General features: G+C 45.6%; 1 protein-coding gene across 1 annotated transcript in view; it reads right to left on the bottom strand.

The window, feature by feature from the left end:
• Positions 1–21,469, bottom strand: part of MLLT1 (MLLT1 super elongation complex subunit) — a 59,315-nt gene that overhangs the window by 16,961 nt on the left and 20,885 nt on the right. Inside the window, exons 4-6 of the mRNA XM_065422196.1 lie at positions 9,856–9,999; positions 7,427–7,552; positions 4,650–5,195 (exon numbers count right to left, since the gene is read on the bottom strand). Coding sequence (XP_065278268.1) covers positions 4,650–5,195; positions 7,427–7,552; positions 9,856–9,999 — 816 coding nt within the window. The remainder of the gene's footprint in view (positions 1–4,649; positions 5,196–7,426; positions 7,553–9,855; positions 10,000–21,469) is intronic.

The raw sequence follows: 21,469 nt of genomic DNA, 5'->3' as shown, positions 1-21,469 counted from the left end.
TGCACACTGACACCTGAACAGGTTTTCTGAATCTGCAAGCTACACCTGTTTCAATTAAGCTTGTAGATTTCTTGAACAGGGACTTCTTGACTCACAGAATGTACAAATTCCATTAATGGAGCTTGGAATTTCTTTAGCCCAAAACAGAACAAAGACCACCAGCAATTTGACTTTCAGAGTTTACAAGTTCTAAAAGATGTGCAGTGAATTTATAGGTTCATTGAACAAGAGCCACTGACTTCAAGCTTACCATTTTATTTTTTATATTTTTGCTTAGCCACCAGAGTTTATAAATGATCAGGGACTGACTGAGCTCTCAGCTTCAATTTTGTGTAATGAGAAACTCAACTTTGCCCCAGCCTTTGTAAATATAATGTGATGCATTTAGCTGCATTCAAGTTGACTGAATAAAACTAACCCGAAACTTCTGGACTAAGATGTTTAGGATGCTATTTTACAAACTAACTTTGGAACACATTTTGAAACCTGAGAAACACATTGCTTTCCCAAACTCCTATATATTAAATATCTCCTCCAACTCATCAGAAAAAGTCAGACAGTTTATGGTAATAAATATGAGACTGATAATGGAAACCATCTTACAACCTTAATTATAGAGTCACAACTGGGGCTCCTTCATTATGGAAGTGCAACAAAAAAACCTTACTGCAATAGTAGCTCGAGGTTCCAAACAGGACTGGTGCACCAATGTGTGCCAGGCACACAGCGCCACATGCAAACACACAGTAAGAAGCAATCCCTGCCCCCAAGAGCTTAATATCTAAACAGACAAGGGATAGAAGAAAGGGACAAAACATCCAACCAGAATAAAAGACGTTATGGTGGGAAAATGTCATTAGTGCCATGATTTGTTTTTCTTGTTTGTAATTTCCATGGGGCGCTTGGTTTATTTTACTCTATTTGCTCATATATCCTGTAGTAAGGGGCAGTGGTGGCATTAGGAGGAAAGGCAAGTGATTAATAGCCAAAGGGAAAGGGATACTAAGCAGAGAGCAGTAATGAGGAAAGCACGGAGGGTTCAGCAAAGTGACTCAGAGAAGGGGGGGAAGGAGAATGGAGCACAGAGCTAAGCAGCAGAGAAGATAGTGTGTCCAGAATGAAAACAGTAGACGGCATGGTCAGATGATGTCCCAGAGACCATAGATACCTGCCGCTGTTGCTGCTTCTGATGGCTTGGTTCGATGACTGACTCTACCCTGGGCGTGTCTCCTTTCCCTGAGCCCACATGGCTGAGGGAAGGAGTTGCCTAGATTGGACCCAGTGCCCTGGAGGAGAGATGATCTCTGCACAGATCCGTTCTGAGGGCACTAGGGAAGGGGAAGCCTTCCCCTTCATACACACCATGCACATTAATATTTCTACAAGTTACATCAACACAAGAAATGAGAAAATTACACCCAAAGGATTTTTCAATGGCTATAACAACATTCATGTAGCTCAAAAGCTTGTCTCTTTCACCAACAGAAGTTGGTCCAATAAAAGATATTACCTCACCCACGTTGTATCTCCGATATTCATACTGATTTGCCAGGAATTGAAAGTTACTTTGGCAAGGGGTTCAGTCTTAGATCGGTGCCAAAAAAGTACTGTTCTTCCAAGTGGCTAGTGAGAATTTGAGGACAGCTACTCCAATTTGGGCTAGAAACAATGCCACATTCCATTGGAAAAACAGTATTCTAGTTGTGAGTCATGACCAGCCAGAGCTGGAGATTATTAGGCTTAGTCAGGTTATCATGATTACTGTCTTGCTTTCTCTTGCCACAACCCTCACTTTTGGTGGCCACTGTTTCAAGAACTGCTGAAGTCAGAAACCAATGTGTTGTAGCTTCTGAATGCTGTGAATCTCAGAGATTAAGGTTTTAGACTATTAAAAAAGGTAATTCCAGCGGTTTGGTTGATAAAAATCATGCTAAAGGCCCATCAGCACAGTACGCCAGGACTGCTTTCAGGACCAGTAAGCCTTTTCAGGCATGGGTCCTGAGTTGATTGGGAGGGTGGGGGGGAACGGGGAGTAGCCTGGAAAGAACTTCCTCCAGGACAAATTAGCTGGAGTCTTTTCTGCCTTTCCCTGGGATGGCAGGGATTATTCATGAACATCAGGTGATCATATCACACATGATCTTACAACCACATCCTATTTCTTATGTCTATATGTGAAGCATGCAGTGTTGGTCCCAGGATACCAGAGAGACAAGGAGAGTGAGGTTAATATCTTGTATTGGACCAACTTCTGTTGGTGAGAGAGACAAGCTTCTGAGCTTGTGAAGCACAAATAAGTGATGATGGGTAACAATGCTTTTTCTTCTTCTTCTTCTTTTTTTAACAAAAATCTCTATTTGGCAGGTAAGTCAACATTTCACTCCTGAAGTCCCCCTCTATCTATATCCTCCTCAGATGGATATTGTACATTACGACTGACACAGCCATGATAAAAGAATGAGAAAAAAATTAGAGCATTTTAACTAATGTGATCACAGTTACAAATGAATAAAGTCAATTGTGACTGGCTGAATTACTTTTGCCAATTTCCACTGCTCAAAGAACACGTTTCATAACTGCACCCACATATTTAAAATAACAATAGCTACACCTGTCTCAATTTTGTGCATATGGACTGTAGCCCTTAGTCTTCTGGCAAATGTCCAGAAGCTGACCAAAATTTGGGCTCAGATTATTTTACAGACCAGTGTCAACACCAATGCTAACTTAGCAACAAGCCTCTCCAGCTGTTTATTTTTAAGTATCACCTCTCATTGAGGCTGTTATAAAAACAATGGAGTTTAAAATCATAACTCTTATTTAGATCTAAGCATTGTATTATGTACTGCTGTGGGTAAGACCACTGTCCTGCCACAGTGAGGGAAGCTAAACCATTTTATACTCCATTCTAAACAGGAAGGGGGGAGTTCTTTTGAGACTAGCTTCATCCTGAGCAGCAGGGTGCATGGACATTCTACCAGGAAACTGAGTGGACAATCAGAATGCTGCTCTCTTTGTACACTTGTTTCAATTTTCCAAATACCATGCACTTCTCACCAAGGCATCCAAGGCCCTTCCTGAGTTTAATGCTGAATCAAAATATTGAGGAAAAGATATACAAAGGGCACGGCTTGGAAAAAATGCCCTCTGCCACAGCCAGCCAAATTGGCAAGAGGGTACGTGACATCCTGTCCATAGTCCAGTCCTCTACGGCTCTCTGCCTGAAATACACAGGCAGAAAAGCAAATCACAGAATACACCAACGGAGCACTCCACTTGAGCACTCCAAGGGCAAAAGAGGAGTGCTCCTGTGATTCAATGCAGAACAGGTAAACAACCATCCTTGAGGGAGAAAGTGGCTTTTCGCCTCTTCCAGCAGCCATCAAAGATAGGGGAGAGAGATTGAATGAATGGAACTCTCAGTTTACTAAGGCTACATCTACACTATGAGCTAGGGGTGTGATTCCCAGTTCACACAGATATACTCATTCTACCTCTCATCTGAGCTAGCGTGCTAAAAGTAGTAATGTAGATGAGTTGGCACAGGCAGCAGCAGCATGAGCTAAGCTGTGCCGAGTATGTACCTTTGGGATTCAGACTGGTTTGTATTCGGTACTGCTAGCCCTGTGCCGCTGCCTCCCATGCTTCCCCAGCTATTTTTAGCACACTAGCTCAGATGAGACCTAGCACCAGTATGTCTACATGAGCAGGGAATCACACCCTAGCTCATAGAGAGAGGCAGTAGGAAAAGAGGGAGTAGAGCAGCAGTACCCAAACTTTTCTTCTTGTGCTCCCCCCCTTACCAGTAATGGAGTGTGTTTGCACCCGCCCTGGCTGGTAGTGGAGTTGCGGCCGGGCAGGGGGCCACGGCCAGGGAGTGGAGCCGCAGCCCGGAGTGGGGGCTGTGGGCCGGCAGCTGAGAATGGGGGCCAGAGGCAGGGCCAGAGTGGAGCTGGGGGAGAGCGGGGCTGGGAGGTCCCCCTCCACGCCCACCATGGGGGCTGGACAAGGCCCTGCCGCGCTCCTCCCCCCCATGTTCCTCCATGCCCTCCCCCCCCATTATTACAAGGCCTTGTGATGATCCTGGAGCCACTGCAGGTGCCTATCTGTAGAAGAACCCTTCGCTTAGTAAGTTTGGTCCTCTGGCTAGGCTAGCAAGCATCAGGTAGTGTTTCTGAGGTCTGCCTAACGGTACTATATTCTCTGTTCTTGCCATCAGCCTCAGACAAGTCACTACATTCTATTTTTACATTTATGATGCTTTTCCAAAAGAAAAATTATTTACTCAGTTCTTTAACTGGGACCAGGGCACAAAATCATGATGTTATCACCAAAGAAGTCGAAGGAATATTCAGGTCTGCACCATGTACCATAAATGTCACTGCAAAGAAACTAAATCTGAAGGACAGACCATAACTTAGACACATGGGTGGTGGGTGAACCATGGGCTCGGGGAGGCTAGCCCCCAGCCCAGCTCACCCCTTCCATCTGAGGCCCCACTATCACGCATTAATAGTTCATTATCGCACTTTCATCTAGTCCTCTTTGAAATAAGACTAGATCAAAGACTATATCTAGTTTGCATTTTTTCATGAAGAAACCCAAGCAACATGCCCACCAGGCCAGGTAGGAGAAAAACCCTCTCTCACCTCTGATTTAAAAGAAGTTTCATCCTCTGAATTTGACTCCTCCATCTCCACGGGTTTTTTGATCTCCTTGGCTTCACTTTCAGATTTTACTTTCTCCACTTTGGCATTCATCTTCTCCTTGGTTTGTTTCTTCTCTGGATATGAGGAAGACGCGGTTCGGGGAGAAGTTCCTGGGATGTTCTTCACCCCTTTGGAGCTGCTCTTTTTTTGCTTTTTGGCGCTAGGCTTTGGTGACTCCACATTGGAGGGCCTCTTGCTAGAAGATTTTGGCTCCAGCTGTGGTCCACCTTTTGGAGAAGTGTTCTCCAGTTTGGTCTCCTTCAGGGCCAGTTTTGGTTCCTTGAAAGCAGCTTTAGGAGGTGCTTTCTCATCCTTAGGCAGTTTGTTCTCAGCTGGTTTTCTGGAGGAATCTTTCAAAGGCTTGCTTTGTTCTCGTTCGAGGTCTTTGGAGGAGTTTTTGCTCTCAGAGTCTTTCCTTGGCCTCTCTCTATGCTCCTTGGTTACTTTGTGTGGTTTGGATGCTTTACTACTGTCCTTGTTTGCATCCTAAAATTTAGGGACAGAAACACAGAAGCTACGTAAAAACCTGAAACTCGGTACAGCACTATAATCCAAATTTGCACAGACTATGGTGAAGACTATATTACTTCATGTAAGTGTTAAACAAAAGGTGAACTTTTATACTAAGCTGTCCTTTTAAAAAAGAGACATTTTAGAAACAAAACAATTCAATGGAAGAGACTTATTAGATCTTTTACCCTGCCAGAGTAAGCTGTGATCACACCATCCCCCTCCAAAAATGCCTTACCTATCAAGCATTAAACTAATACTATGTTGGATCTTAGGAAAATGACTGAGGCCTCTGACACTTGTATCACAGCCAAGGCTTCCTGCCACAGCAGATCTTTAGCTTAACAAGCAGTACCAAAAAAAAAAAAAAACCACTTAGTAGGGACCTGCCTATCTCAGGGGATAGAAATGCATAATGAGGAGTCATTTTCCTTTGCCACTTTTGGATGACAGTTAGCGCGCACACGCTGCTCTGCCATCATGGAAGCAGGAGAGAGAGGAATGTATGGAATGACTGCATGGAATGAGACAGAGAAAGCATCTCTAATTTAGGCCATGTCTACATTACCCCTTATGTTGGCAAAACTTATGTCACTCAGGGGTGTGAAAAAAAACCACCCGTCTGAGCGACACAAATTTCGCCAGCGTGCGCACAGCACTACGTCGGGGGAAGACACTCTCCTGCCGACAGAGCTACCGCTGCTCGTTTAGGTGGTTTTACTATGTCCATAGGAGAGCTCTCTCCTGTCGGCATAGAGCGGTTATATGAGCAATCTTACAGCGGCACAGCTGTATTGGGACATCTGCGCCACTGTAAGCTTGTTAGTGTGGCCATGGCCATAGTCATTCTTCCCGATTCAGCATTTTCTATCTAATACCTGTCCAAAAATCAAATCAGCCACTATTAGACAAGCAATACATGATTCAAAGTCATTTTTCCCTGTTGCAGCCCATAAGAAGCTGGACACAGCCAAAATATAATAACTTTAGAAGAATGAAAAAAACATAGTAGGACTGGATTACAGCATGGAATAAACTCTTTGGTCACTAGAGAGACAAGCTGGATGAGGTAATAGCTTTTATTGGACCAACTTCTGTTGATGAAAGAGACACGCTTTCGAGCTTAGACAGAGCTCTTCTTCAGGTCATTTGGGCATTCTGTTTGGCCATTAATTTTTGTAGCTATGCAGACCGACAGAATATTGCCTGTGGGGATCATGAGAGAATTGCCCTTGCTATGTAAAAACCTACACGAGGTCAGCTGCATTAGGCTGGTTCCGGCTGAAGGTGAATTTCACCTTCTACTAGAGCCTCTGGGTATTAGTTATTGCTGCAGGCAGCATATCAAAATCTTCACACCACTGACTTGATCAGGTACAGCACATCTTGTGCTCTTTACATGGCCATCCCAAGCATTCACACCACTAGAGTCAGTTTTGATTCTCTAGTCAACCTCTCCTTCCTGCTGGGAGGTTGAATTCCTCAGGGACTCTGACCACAGCTATTGCATGAGACAGGGGGCAAAAGTTGAATTCAATTACTCTATATCCAGTGATATGGAAACAAGTTATAACAACTGGAAATGACTTTAAAAGAAAGCTTTACTAGCCTCAGTTAAAGACATCAGCTCTAGCAGTTGAGCATGTAGGCTTAGCTCACAAATATTCACAAATCCTCTCAGCTTTAATTTTTCAAAATCTCTTCAGAGAGGCCAGGAAGTCACAAGAATTCTAAAGGCCTTCTGGACTTGAGAGAGAGAGAGAAACAGGAGCAGTGGACTCAATGGGACTCCACTAGGGACATGTTCATCTATGAATTTCCAAAGCACTTGTCACTATACTAGGTAGGGATTAAATAATAGCCTGTGTAGGTGAGCTACTAGAAAGGAAACCGAGGCTCCTAGGAGGCATTTAAAGGGTTCTCAACATGTCAGGTACAGAGGATGACAACAATGGTTACAGAGTGCTGCACTCCTCCATTAAAAGCTGAGGAAATTGCAATGCTGTTGCTTGGAAGGGAATCCTACAGAGCAAACAACACAAATTGCCTGGGACACTAACTAGAGTCTAAGGAAGAAGAAATCCCAGATGCTCAGAGTAAGTAACCAGAATTAGTTACTACAGAGGAAACTTCATTTTTGGGTGCATTTCCAGCAACAGAGCCCTGTACTCCAATGCTCCAAAGTAAATGCAGCACAACTCACTGACCTTTGACCCATGGGATGGTTTGGTCTTCTTGGGATCAGAGAAGGCAGAGAGCGGTATTGTGGGTAACATAGGGTAGTCAGGACTTGGCCTGGACACCGTTTCTGCTCCTTCTGGCATTACCATCACCTAGTAATAAAGAAGAGAAATGATATACAAGTAAGGAGAAATGCTGACTATTTTAACATAATTACTCTTCAGCAAGTGACTTTTGATCATTTCTGGCTACTATTATTTAGGTCTTTTTTCCCTTTAAAGATGTAAGATATCTCCTGAATAATTCCAGTTAAGATTCCCAGCTCCAATGACAATGTTTAAATAGAGAACATTCAAACAGATGAGTTAGGGAGCCAAGATGCAATGCCAAGTTTCAGCTCCACCAAGGGGAACTTCCACACCCTATGTAAAAGTAGGATGCATAACTGTGGCTATGACCAAGAGAGGCTGGAGACACCGAGAGTAAAATTCACCAGCCTCTCTTATGCCCTAAACAGTTTGGGGGGCAGGGAGAGAAAGATTTCACAGAATATGAGATAGTTTGATTCTTTCAGCTAAAAAACATCCATGAAAAACAATTTATTGGCAAGATCAGAAGCACAACATGTGGACAGCCATGAGAGGCCAGAATGTCTCTAGGTTCCTCTCTATGTAGCTAAAGTAATTCCCCTGAGAATTTGGGGCTGAAAGAAATCTCTTCCACATTTTTTGCCAATGAGCTATGGGACCAATAAGATTTTTGATGTGTCATATCAGACGTGACTCACAGCTGATCTACCCAGTTTCTAACTAATGGCCCAAATATGATGTTACTCCAATATCTGATGATCCTAGAGATGTGCAAGAAAAACTCATGACTAAAATCCTAAAAAGTACAAATGGCAAAAAGCAAATAGCGCTCAGCACCATCCTATGGCTGAAATAAGCCTCTTCCTCTTCATCCTCATTGCAGGAGGATGTGGGACTTGTGGGGAAGTTCTGGATAGACTGACTTAGAATTTAGTCAAGTAAATTAATAGTTCCACTTCTGGGACCTTCTGCTTACAAACTTCCTCATGGAACAAGACTATTTCTACCATCCCAGGCCAGAAAGATGGTTTTAGGTAGACAACCTTTTTGCAATTAATTTAGGAATACCTGGAATAGTAAGGTGCTTGACTGGACTGGAGTCATGTATCAGGTGTAGCCTAAAACCCTGTCACATTACAACCTTAGCTGAAAAAGACTAAGGGAAAGACTTAGTGTCAAATATTAGAACCCTGACTGCAAATTTGCCAGATCTCACAGGGAATGTGGGCCAAGGTAACTTGCTTAGACCTTATACAACTATTTGGCAATATCCAGTGAATGATTCTTCGGTACCAATTCCACAGAACCAGTAACGTACCCACTGTGGCTTCCCAGGTCTTCATTATTGCAGCTTTTCAAGGATCTATCTAGCCTTTTCTCCATAACTTTACTTTTACTATTTACTTCCACTTTTTCCTTTCTCACCTGCTTTCACTTCTTTTTACCACTATTTGTCTCCATTCTCCATCACACAATCTTGATCCCCCATATTTCCTATTTTCCTTTAACTCAGTTTCCTCCATTTTCTGCTTCTCCTGGCATTTAGTGTCTCTCTCCATTTCCTTCTTCTCTTTTCCTTTCATTCTAATTCAGTCTCTATTTCTCCAACTTTATGTTTCTAATCTCTCCGCAGACATACCAGCTTTAAAAAAGCAGACATGATGAAATGGTTCCTCTCTCCTCCGCAACTGGTGGCCCCCACCAACATGTGCAGAGAGAGAATGTTTTCTCACATGCAGAGGCGTGTTCTCCTCTTAGCCTGCTTTAAACAATCTGGCACCCAGAACTTCTCCCTGGTTCTGCTTCCTATGTGATAGGCAGCTGATGCCAGGAATAGGGAACACTTACTGGCCAGAAGTGCCAACTATTAAGCCTGCTTGTGGGAAAGAGGAATAGGGACACTGTAGGAGGTCTTTTTTCTTGAGCCTCCTTCTGTATATTGGTACATTTGGAGGAAGTTATTGACACCAACCAGTTCACAAAAGGAACTCACACAATCTAAAAACAGCCAGATGGACAAAAAAAGTCACCATCCACGGACTGATACCTGCAGCCACAAGTTTATGGCCTTGGCACAGTGTACAGACAAATTTATACTGAAAATACAAGTGCATCAGTGATCCACACAAGAACATCTTGCAGCTGCTAGCATTTCAGTTAGGTCACCAGAACCTGAATCTGGGCTGGCCCCAAGACAAATGCAGCAAGTGTCCAGTTGAGATTGTTTATAATAAGGGTATCTAACTAGCTAAGTTAATCAGAAAACAGCTGGGTCTCAAGTACAGAGAGAACCCCCAGAATAGAATTAGTAGGCTACACCTTTTCACTAAAAGTCTCTTCGCATCCCTGGTTCTTCCGGCACTCACCCCTCCAGCCTTAATAAGTTTGTGTCTGAATTCCTTGGTGGGGTTGTTGAATGTCAGTTTCTCGCAGCGAAGATGGTTCACGGGTGGGTTTCCCTCCAGATTCAGGAAAAGGTCATATGTGAAGCAAACTTTCTTCGGTTCCTCCTAAAACCAAGAAAGCAGAAGATTCATGAAGGGTTTTGGCAAGTGTGCTAGGTTAAGAGGTTTCAAATGGTCAGTCCTAGGAATGCTGAATAAACTCTTGAACGAATGCCATATTCATAACAGAGTTTTTCATCTTGGGATCACAGAGTTTTCAAAACCTAGGTACAAATATCTCATTTTCTAAAATGCCTGCAATGATTGCAGTTACCCATACCTCACACCAAAAAACTCAGAACTGAATTTCTCCTAGAGTGACAATCTATAGATAAGGATATTGACTGACACCTGCCAAAACCTATTGTTTACAGGGATGCTGGTCTTTGTAAGGCATCCAAGGTCCAAGAAAGAAGGTGCAAATTTTATCCATTCCACTCTTTGGTACAAACACACAATCTATCTAGTCAGCCTCTTTGGAGAATAATGGAACTATAGTTACCACCATTAGAAACATATTTTGCTTTATTATTTAGGGAAAGGACAACTCCTGGACTCCAAAGGGGTGCGGGTTCTAGGAAGATTAGCCACTGTGAGGGAAGGAGTGCTAGATATGCAAAATCCCTTTTGAAATAAAAACTGAATGAGTTGGCTGGAAGCTGATGAATGGGCAGATGCCCTAGTCCTTTCAGCTTTCCAAGTACTGTAAATGAGCCATCTTTATCTGATGAAGTCTGGGATTTGTATACAAGTCAGACTGTTTTCCTATTTGTGGCCAACTGATTCTGTTCCACCTGCCGCATCAGTGAAGAGAGAGTTCTCATGCATTTGCTGTGCGGGACAGACAGATAGTATGGGGCAGAGCACTGCTGGAACTCTTTCCACGCAGGTAGACAATTCCTTAATCTTCTTCAGAAAAAGCAGGAGTGACATCTCCTCAGTCACCCATCCTTGTAATATCAAGGAACTAGGAGAATCGATAATACTATGTTAGCAAATGGACAGACATTTAGTAGTTTTAGTTCCCAGGTTTATATTGTTAAAGGTTTTAAAAAAGATAATATGAATATTGTTTGTCTTCGGTGCTATGGAAAAAAAAAAAAAAAAAACGGTCTCCTGCAATTGATTCCTTGTACTAGGTCAGGAGAACCAGAAAATGAAGATGTACATAAAAGTGAAACTGATTAGTTTCTTTCTGTCATCCAGCCATAAGGCAACTGGAGAAAATAAACAACGTAAGTGGTGTAAAACAAACCAGGTGTTTAAAACGGAGTTAGTAATCCAAGGTGAGGCTAGTAACAGAAATAAGGGTTTTAAATATGAATTTTATGCTGACTGCATCCCTTTCACGTATCACTGGGTGATATGTTAGTAGCAGCCAAAAAACTAAGTGCAACCATTAGTGAGAGGGGAATTCTCAGCCACTGTGATGCTTTATCAGTCTCTAAGCATATGTCAGTGCAGTGTCTAGTTCTACTGCTAATGGAAGGACTCAGCTTGCCGCAGGAGTATCACATTACACACACAGATAAGTGTAAGGGTATGTCTACAATACAATCACTGCTGGGAACAGATGCAGTGCTGCAGATATGCCGCTGTAGTATAGACATCACTACAGTAACAGAAAGGGTTTTTCTGTCAATGCAGTTAATGCACGTCTCCGTCTTCTGTCAACATAGCTGCATCTACAGTGGGGGTTAGGTCAGCCTAACTACATCACACAGGGCGTGAAATGTTTCACAGCCCTGAGTGAGGTAGCGAGGAAGTTCTCCTAACTCAGATGATGATCCTTAAAGTAGCACACAGCGCTACTAGGGCGGTGTACAATGATAACAGATTTCACTAGAAAAATAAAATGGAATGCTCATCCGGCCCAATTTGCATCCCAGGCAGTGGTAATAAGTGAAAACTGTTTTAGTTGGCAAATTGCATGGGTAATGGTCTCTAGGAAGAGAAACCTTCCTCTATTTGCCTATTTAAGGCTATGTATCACCTTTAAAACTATAATTTCAAGTGCTTTTCTCCTCTCTGGGGATTTGCTGCCCATGTGTCCCCATGACACCACTGAAATTAGACATGTCCTATTTATTACAACAGGGAAAAGCCTCAAGGACCAGGGTGAACCACTATTGCCTTCTTTCTTACAAACACAGGGAGCACAGAAGCTTGCTTCAGACCAACAGTTTGTTCCTATTTTAAGGAGAGGGAAGGGAGATTTTGGCTCCCTAGACCAGGGGCGGGCAAACTTTTTGGCCTAAGGGCCACATTGGGTTTTGTAAATTGTATGGAGGGCTGGTTAGGGGAGAGGGTCGTGGGCTGGCCCCCACCTCCTATCTGCCCCCCCCCCCCCCCAGGACTCCTGCCCCATCCAAGTCCCCTGTTCCCTGACGGCCCCCTCGGGATCCCTGCCCCATCCAACCACCCCTTCTCCCTGTCCCGACTGCCCCCTGCCGCCCCATCCAACCCCCCCTCCTTCCTGACTGCCCCCCCAGGACTCCTGCCCCCATTCAACCCCGTTCCCCCCTGACCCCTATCCACACCCTCGCCTCCTGACCACCACTCCAAACTCCCCTGCCCTCTATCCAACCCCCCCTGCTCTCTGCCCCCTTACCGCGCTGCCTGGAGTACCAGTGGCTGGCGGGGACCCAGGCCACGCCGCTGCCGCCACCACGCAGCACAGAGACTGGGTCAGGCCGGGCTATGCAGCTGCGCTGCCCCAGGAGCTCACAGCCCCACTGCCCAGAGCATTGCACCGGAGTGAGCGAGCTGAGGCTGCAGGGGAAGGGGGACAGCAGGGGAGGGGCCGGGGGCGAGCCTCCTGGGCCAGGAGCTCAGGGGCTGGGCAGGATGGTCCCGCGGGCAGGATGTGGGCCGCGGGCCGTAGTTTGCCCACCTCTGCCCTAGACAGTCAAGCTTGGGTCCTCTTCTCCCTAGTCCTTTTGTTTTACCCTACCCCTTTGTTTAGGTACTACAGTCATCACCCTGATAAGTTCTTACTACTTAAATCCCTTTCAGAGCCCTTCAAAATGAATGCTGCTGAACATAGCCAGAAGATGACATTTGCCAGTGACTCAGCTATAGCGTCACACCCGACACTCTTGGAGGCCAAGTAGACACCCTCTGATGTTTCTGACCATAGGAAACTTCCTGATCTCTTCCTATGTAACAATGAACTGTTTGGTCACAAGAGAAGGCTTGGTATGGCTGGAAGCTGCATTTCCATTATGTCAGATTTCATTAGTGAGTATGCCACAGGGATTGCCCTATAGCTACCAAAGCATTCTTCAAAAACAACGAGGAGTCCGGTGGCACCTTGAAGACTAACGGATTTATTTGGGCAATCCATTTCACCATTGTACACACCTTGTCCAACACCCTGTATATTGATACTCCATTTCCTAGGATCATCCCGGAAAGCAATGCTTCAAGGAATGCTACTGAGCATAGCAAAGGGTACCCTTCTGAAGCTATGTGAGGCGTTTCAGAAGATCCCATGCTTGCATGCATGCATTCCATGCTTGTCGCATTCAGTCCATAACATTCAGCAACTTCACAGCAGTCTTCCTTACTACAGATCACGTGCTGCAATTTCATTTCCCAGTATAGTGCAGCTGTTATACAAGAACAGAAGCCCTGGGCTTCTAGCCCAAGTCAACTTATTTTCAGCAGATCTAATGAAGCGCCGGCAATTCTCAGACCACACAGATTCTGGACGTTTGCCATGGTGGGTGGGTGGGTGGGTGTGTGTCAGTCACTCCCCTTAAGAGCTAAGCCACTGTTAACCTTAAAACAAACATCTGTGACCACAGCTGGCCTTTCATCAGAAGTAGTACCTATGAGAGAGCTTGGGAGTCACGTTTTTAGTCTCTAGCTTCCCAGGCCAGAAGAGGGCGAACGTGCAGGTGATTGTGCTATAGCACAAAGGTTTTGGGGCTCTCAGGTAAACAGAGTGTGACATACTGCATACAAATTACATGGATTTTAAAGACCTTATCTTCATCTAAGGAACCCCTAAGGTAAGTTTTGGAAAATCCAGTTTCTCAGTGCTATGTTAAAGAGCCACTGGTACATCTTAATTAATTAAACAGGAGTACTTGTGGCACCTTAGAGAGTACTCCTGTTCTTTTTGCGGATACAGACTAACACGGCTGCTACTCTGAAACCTTAATTAATTAGCCTCTTACAGTTGATATGGCTACTTCCACCTTTTCATGTTCTGTATATATATCTCCTTACTATATGTTCCATTCTATGCATCTGAAGAAGTGGGCTGTAGCCCACGAAAGCTTATGCTCAAATAAATTTGTTAGTCTCTAAGGTGCCACAAGTACTCCTGTTATTTTTGCAGATACAGACTAACACAGCTGCTACTCTGGTACCTCACAGGTTTTCAACTCTAGAAAACAAGCATTTTTAAATAAAAAAAAGGTATTGTACCAGAGAAATAACTGCAAGCAGCCTTAAACCAGAGAGCTGCTAGCAAGTATTTGTTTCTTCAGTGCTGTGTTCACTGACCACTAGAGCTTAGAACCCTGTGGGTCCCAAAAGGTTAATATCCAGTTTCTCCCCCAGGGCTCTCCAAACAAACACCTAGGAAAGCCCAGGAGCACCTCCACAACATGATTTATTACAGGCTACTCACCCTTCAATTCTAAAATGAAAGTCCCAGTACGTCTACAAGGCCAGACTTCAAAGCCATTCTAAATAAGAAACTAGGTTTTCCATTCTTCCTGTCTGAAACTGCCTTAGGTGCACAGTTGCATGCAGTGTTGCTCTTCTCCCAGGCCTCATCGACATGTGGCATGAGGACTCAGCACAGTTATTTACTTGAGTTGTTGAGATAAGGGCTGGTAACTGTTGTAGGCTCAAATGATCCCACTATATAGACCCCAACCTCTGGTGCTGATAAGTATGCCAAGAAAGGAAGAGCCAGCTAAGCACATTCAAATAGATATGTGGCAAGATTAATTTCTAAGAAGTGACAAACAGATGCATAAGGGGAACGGCAAAACGTTTGCAGAGTCCAAGTCCCTTTTTAAAGGGACAGATCTCTTAACTCTCCAAGAAGGCAGTTAGCGGGGGATGTTTCAGCAGTGTCTCTGCAATGCTAAAACTTAAGTTCAAGTCTAAGGGTTAACTCAGCCCTTCATGCTGTTAATCTTGTATGGATCTTTTCAATTAGAGGGCTTGGAAACTGAGGTTCTGTCCACTCCACGTGGACAATAATCCCTTAATCCTGACACACCATTAAAGAAGTAGACCAGGAACAGCCTACTGCAAAGCTTAAGACATGTCCTAACCAATTTGCAACCACTTTGAGTTCCATTCAATGGACACCTCTACTCCCCCCACCTGTCACCTATCAGATCAACTTATGCTTGATTCCTCACTATTCTAGCATCCATTTGCACCCTGTCAATTACCGCCGCCTACTCCTCATTAGTTACTGACATTTAAAAATTTTAATAAAGGGTTAAAGTTCTTGTGACAGTTTTATATGTCCTCGGTCAAAATTTCCCCTTCCCTCCAGTTGGGCAAGGCACCACATAACTCCTTGAGCACCAAACTGGAAGACCTATGAAAGGCAGCAAGACACACAAGAAAACTTAGGCTGAGGAAACATAGGCTTGGTCTACACTACGAGTTTAGGTCGAATTTAGCAGCGTTCGATCGATTTTACCCTGCACCCGTCCACACGACGCAGCCATTTCTGTCGACTTAAACGGCTCTTAAAATCGATTTCGGTACTCCTACCCGACGAGGGGATTAGCGCTGAAATCAACCCTGCTGGGTCGAATTTGGGGTAGTGTGGACGCAATTTGACGGTATTGGCCTCCGGGAGCTATCCCAGAGTGCTCCATTGTGACCGCTCTGGACAGCACTCTCAAATCCAATGCACTGGCCAGGTAGACAGGAAAAGCCCCGCGAACTTTTGAATTTAATTTCCTGTTTGCCCAGCGTGGAGAGCTGATCAGCACAGGTGACCATGCAGAGCTCATCAGCACAGGTGACCATGGAGTCCCAGAATCGCAAAAGAGCTCCAGCATGGACCGAACGGGAGGTACTGGATCTGATCGCTGTACGGGGAGACGAATCCGTGCTATCAGAACTCCGTTCCAAAAGACGAAATGCCGGAATATTTGAAAAAATCTCCAAGGGCATGAAGGACAGAGGCTATAACAGGGACCCGCAGCAGTGCCACGTGAAACTTAAGGAGCTGAGGCAAGCCTACCAAAGAACCAGAGAGGCAAACGGCCACTCCAGGGCAGAGCCCCAGACATGCCGCTTCTATGATGAGCTGCATTCCATTCTAGGGGGTGCCCCTACAACTACCCCACCCCTGTGCTTTGACTCAGTCAATGGACTCTCATGCAACAGGGATGTGGATTTAGGGAACGAGGAGGACGACGTTGAAGTTAGCACACAGCAAGGAAGCGGAGAAACTGTTTTCCCCGACAGCCAGGAACTGTTTATCACCCTGGAGCCAGTACCCTCCCAAGGCGGACTCACGGACCTTGAAGGCAGCGAAGGCACCTCTGGTGAGTGTACCTTTGTAAATATTGTACATGATCTCTCACACCAAACCGTCAGGCCCTCAATATAAGAGTCAAAATGCGACCTTGTAAAGAAAGCACACGTGCTATGTAATGTTAACAGCTTGGTTCACCGTGAAAGAGTCTACCCATTGTTCTCTAAAATGTGTCTTTTTAAATACTACTCTCCCTTTTTTTCCCCCCTCCCTCCGCTGCAAATGTTTCAACGCTCCCCCCATCATCTCCATCCCAGAGGATGGCGAAGATTAGAAGGCGGAAAAAAACGCACTCGCGATGACATGTTCTCTGAGCTCATGCAGTCCTCCTACACTGAAAGAGCCCAGCAGAATGCGTGGAGGCAGACAATGTCAGAGTGCAGGAAAGCACAAAATGAACGCGAGGACAGGAGGGACGCGCGAGAAGACAGGAGGGACGCGCGAGAAGAGATGTGGCGTCAGCGTGATGAAAGGAGGCATGAAGCAATGCTCAGGCTACTTGAGGATCAAACTCATATTCTCCGGTGTATTGTTGAGCAGGACAGGCAGCAGGAGGAACACAAACCACCGCTGCAGCCCATGTGACCAACCGCCCTCCTCCCCAAGTTCCATAGCCTTCTCACCCAGACGCCCAAGAACGCGGTGGGGGGGCGCCTCCGGCCACCCAACCGCTCCACCCCAGAGGACTGCCCAAGCAATAGAAAGCTGGCATTCAATAAGTTTTGAAGTGCAGTGTGGCCTTGCCCTTCCCTCCTCCCCCACCCCACCCGGTGCTTCCCTCCTCCCCCACCCCTCCTGGGCTACCTTGACAGTTATCCCCCCATTTGTGTGACAAAGTAATAAAGAATGCATGAATTTTGAACAATGACTTTATTGCCTCTGCAAGCGGTGATCAAAGGGGGGAGGAGAGGGCAGTTTATTTACAAGGAAGTGGAGTGAACCAAGGGGGCAGGTTTTTATCAAGGAGAAATAAACAGAACTTTCACACCGTAGGCCCCTGACCAGTCATGAAACTGGTTTTCAAAGCTTCTCTGATGCGCACTGCTGTGCTCTTCTAATCGCCCTGGTGTCTGGCTACACATAATCAGCAGCCAGGTGATTTGCCTCAACCTCCCACCCCGCCATAAACGTCTCCCCCTTACCCTCACAGATATTGTGGAGCACACAGCAAGCACTAATAACAATGGGAATATTGGTTTCGCTGAGGTCTAACCGAGTCAGTAAACTGCGCCAGTGTGCTTTTAAATGTCCAAAGGCACATTCTACCACCATTCTGCACTTGCTCAGCCTATAGTTGAACAGCTCCTGACTACTGTCCAGGCTGCCTGTGTATGGCTTCATGAGCCATGGCATTAAGGGGTAGGCTGGGTCCCCAAGGATAACTATAGGCATTTCAACATCCTCAGTGGTTATTTTCTGGTCTGGAAAGTAAGTCCCTTGCTCCAGCCGTTGACACAGACCAGAGTTCCTAAAGATGTGAGCATCATGTACCTTTCCCGGTCATCCCACGTTGATGTTGGTGAAACGTCCCTTGTGATCCACCAGTGCTTGCAGCACCATTGAAAAGTACCCCTTTCGGTTTATGTACTCGCTGCCTTGGTGCTCTGGTCCCAAGATAGGGATATGCGTTCCGTCTATCGCCCCACCACAGTTAGGGAATCCCATTGCAGCAAAGCCATCCACTATGGCCAGCACATTTCCCAGAGTCACTACCCTTGATAGCAGCAGGTCAAAGATCGCTTTGGCTACTTGGATCACAGCAGCCCCAACAGTAGATTTGCCCACTCCAAATTGATTCCTGACTGACCGGTAGCTGTCTGGCGTTGCAAGCTTCCAGAGGGCTATCGCCACTCGCTTGTGAACTGTCAGGGCAGCTCTCATCTTGGTATTCTTGCGCGTCAGGGCAGGGGAAAGCAAGTCACAAAGTTCCATGAAAGTTTCGCAGCCACTGTGAATCATCCCAGACCTGCAACACTATGCGGTCCCACCAGTCTGTGCTTGTTTCCCGGGCCCAGAATCGGCATTCCATGGCATGAGCCTGCCCCATTGTCACCAGGATGGACAAATTGCTGTGGCCCGTGCTTTTAGAGAAGTCTGTGTCCACGTCCTCATCGCTCTCGTGACCGCCCTGCCGTCGCTTCTTTGCCTGCCTTTGCAGGTTCTGGTGCTGCATATACTGCAGGATAATGCGCATGCTGTTTACAGTGCTCATAACTGCCATGGCGATCTGAGCGGGCTCCATGCTTGCCGTGCCATGGCATCTGCGCGGGGGAAAAAGGCGCAAAACGATTGTCTGCAGTTGCTCTCATGGAAGGAGGGCGACTGACGACTGTAGCTATCCCACAGTTCCCGCAGTCTCCGCCAACCATTTGAATTCTGGGTTGAGCTCCCAATGCCTGATGGGTCAAAAACATTGTCGCGGGTGGTTCTGGGTACATGTCGTCAGGCTGTCCCCCTCCGTGAAAGCAATGGGAAAAAAATCGTTTCTCGCCTTTTTTCACTGTCACTGTATGTCTCCTGGGTGCTGCTGGCAGACGCGGTACTGCAGGGCTACACAGCAGCATCCCCTTGCCTTGCGGACAGCAGACGGTACAGTATGACTGGTAGCCGCCATCGTCGTCCCGTGGGTGCTCCTGGCTGGCCTTGGTGAGGTTGGTCGGGGGCGCTTGGGCAGACATGGGTGCTCCTGGCCGGCCTCAGTGAGGTCGGTTGGGGGCGCCTGGACAAAAATGGGAATGACTTCAGGTCATTCTCTCTACGTTTTGTGTAATGGAGATTCAGTCCTGCCTGGAATATCATGCCAGCTGGAGGCTTCTGCCTCAGGCTGCTCTCCCAGTCGGCAGCACCGTGTGGTCGCACCTACCCCAAGTGTAGAATGGTGGTTCACTCTAGTTCCCTGTAAGCCAACCGCCCTCCCCTCCCCCCTTTGATCTCTGCTTGCAGAGGCAATAAAAGTCAGTGTTGTTTCAAATTAATGCATTCTTTATTACTTCATCACACAAATGGGGGGATAACTGCCAAGGTAGCCCAGGAGGGGTGGGGGAGGAGGGAAGCAATGGGTGAGGTTGTTGTAGGGGCACCCCCTAGAATGGCATGCAGCTCATCATTTCTGCGGGATGTCTGGGGCTCTGACCCAGAGCGGCCGTTTGCCTGATATTCCAGGCAGGATTGAATCTCCATTAGACAAAACTTAAAGAAGAGAATGACCTGGAGAGTCATTCCCATTTTTGTCCAAGCGCCCCCGACCGAGGCCGGCCAGGAGCACCCATGTCTGCCCAAGCGCCCCCCGACCGACCTCACCGAGGCCGGCCAGGAGCACCCATGACAGCAGCAGATGGTACAGTATGACTGGTAACCGTCTTTGCCAACTTGCAAAGGCAAGGAGCTGCTGCTGTGTAGCACTGCAGTACCGCATCTGTCAGCAGCACCCAGGAGACTTACGGTGACAGTGAGCTGAGCGGGCTCCATGCTTGCCGTGGTATGTCGTCTGCATGGGTAACCCAGGAAAAAAGGCGAGAAACGATTTTTTGCCGTTGCTTTCATGGGGGGGAGGAGGGAGGCTGACGACATGTACCCAGAACCACGCGCAACAATGTTTTTGCCCCATCAGGCATTGGGAGCGCAACACAGAATTCCAATGGGGGGCGGAGACTGCGGGAACTGTGGGGTAGCTACCCACAGTGCAATGCTCCGAAAGTCGACGCTAGCCTCGGTACTGTGGACGCACACCGCCGACTTAATGCGCTTAGTGGGGACACACACAAACGACAGTATCAAATCGATTTCTAAAAAATCGACTTCTATTAAATCGAACTAATTTCATAGTGTAGACATACCCATACTGAACAAACTCCAGTCCATCCAAAAAGAAAATGGCTAAAACAAAGCAACAAATATGAATTTAAGATGAATACAAAAATACAAATATTTCTCTGTTCATCAGCAGCCCACTAGAAAATGTTGCAGGGTTGATTAAGAAACAGAAAAGGAATGCGATTGAAAAATGCAAGATCACAGTGTGTTCGGATTTAAAGCACGAACAAAATAAATAGTAAACTAAATTCTTGTTTTTTTCAGCATACTACGATTAAACAACAGATGAAAGGGGTCAAATCTATCCCTTCTCACCCCCAGTCGGTGCAGGAATTTTCCCCTACAGCACCTTAAAAGTGCTTTCTTCAGTAAAGTTTTAAGTGTCTCAGGTAAAATGGGTTCTCCACAATTTCCCTGGAAGACGATTCCACAAATTAATACATCTCACTGACAGCAAGATTCCTGCTATTTAGCCTAAGTTTTCCTTTGCTCATTCCATCCCTTTTCTCCTAGTTATACTCTTTTGGATCACCATAAACAATTAACTCAAACCCTGAAGGAGACTTGCTAATGCAAAAGAAGTTTTCTTCCAAAACAAATATTAGACAAAGTAAAAAAAACGCTTAAATAAAAGCAAAATGTTGGATAAGAACCAAATTGGTATCTCTCCTTCCCCACCCATCTCCCTTCTTAGTAATGGAGAATAAATTAAGTTTCACTGTATGTATTCCGTTATGTAAATACTGAAAATCATCTCTCTTTTTAACACTGCAGTTTGAAGATGGTAAACTTTATTTAGGTCTTAATGCAATATTTTTTGATACCTATCACATTAATATCTTCTGTCTGATCTTGGTATAACATGAAACTGTATATGATTCTTTAGTTTTGATAGTTTATAATCATTTGGTCAGTGTCCACAATGTAATAATAGTGGTTGAAAACCACAAACCGTACCTATATTTTATGTTGTAGATTTAAGTGGGTGCTGTTCTGATATATGTATTTGGAAACAAGCAGCAGGCTGTGAGAAATTTCAATACCACCAGATTTCTGGGGAAGGAGTAGGAGAAAGATTGCAATGCATTTACTGTAACCAGTTCAGACTGATCCAATTACAGGAAGAAATAGAAAGGGTTTAAAAATAGAAGTGGGCAAGCTAACATTTTCAGTCAAACAGTCCCAAATGAATTG

Source organism: Emys orbicularis, chromosome 24 (genome assembly GCF_028017835.1).
Source record: "Emys orbicularis isolate rEmyOrb1 chromosome 24, rEmyOrb1.hap1, whole genome shotgun sequence".
Lineage (NCBI taxonomy): Eukaryota > Metazoa > Chordata > Testudines > Emydidae > Emys > Emys orbicularis.
Note: the sequence above shows the minus strand (reverse complement) of the source record. Positions and strands in the feature narration are given on the sequence as shown.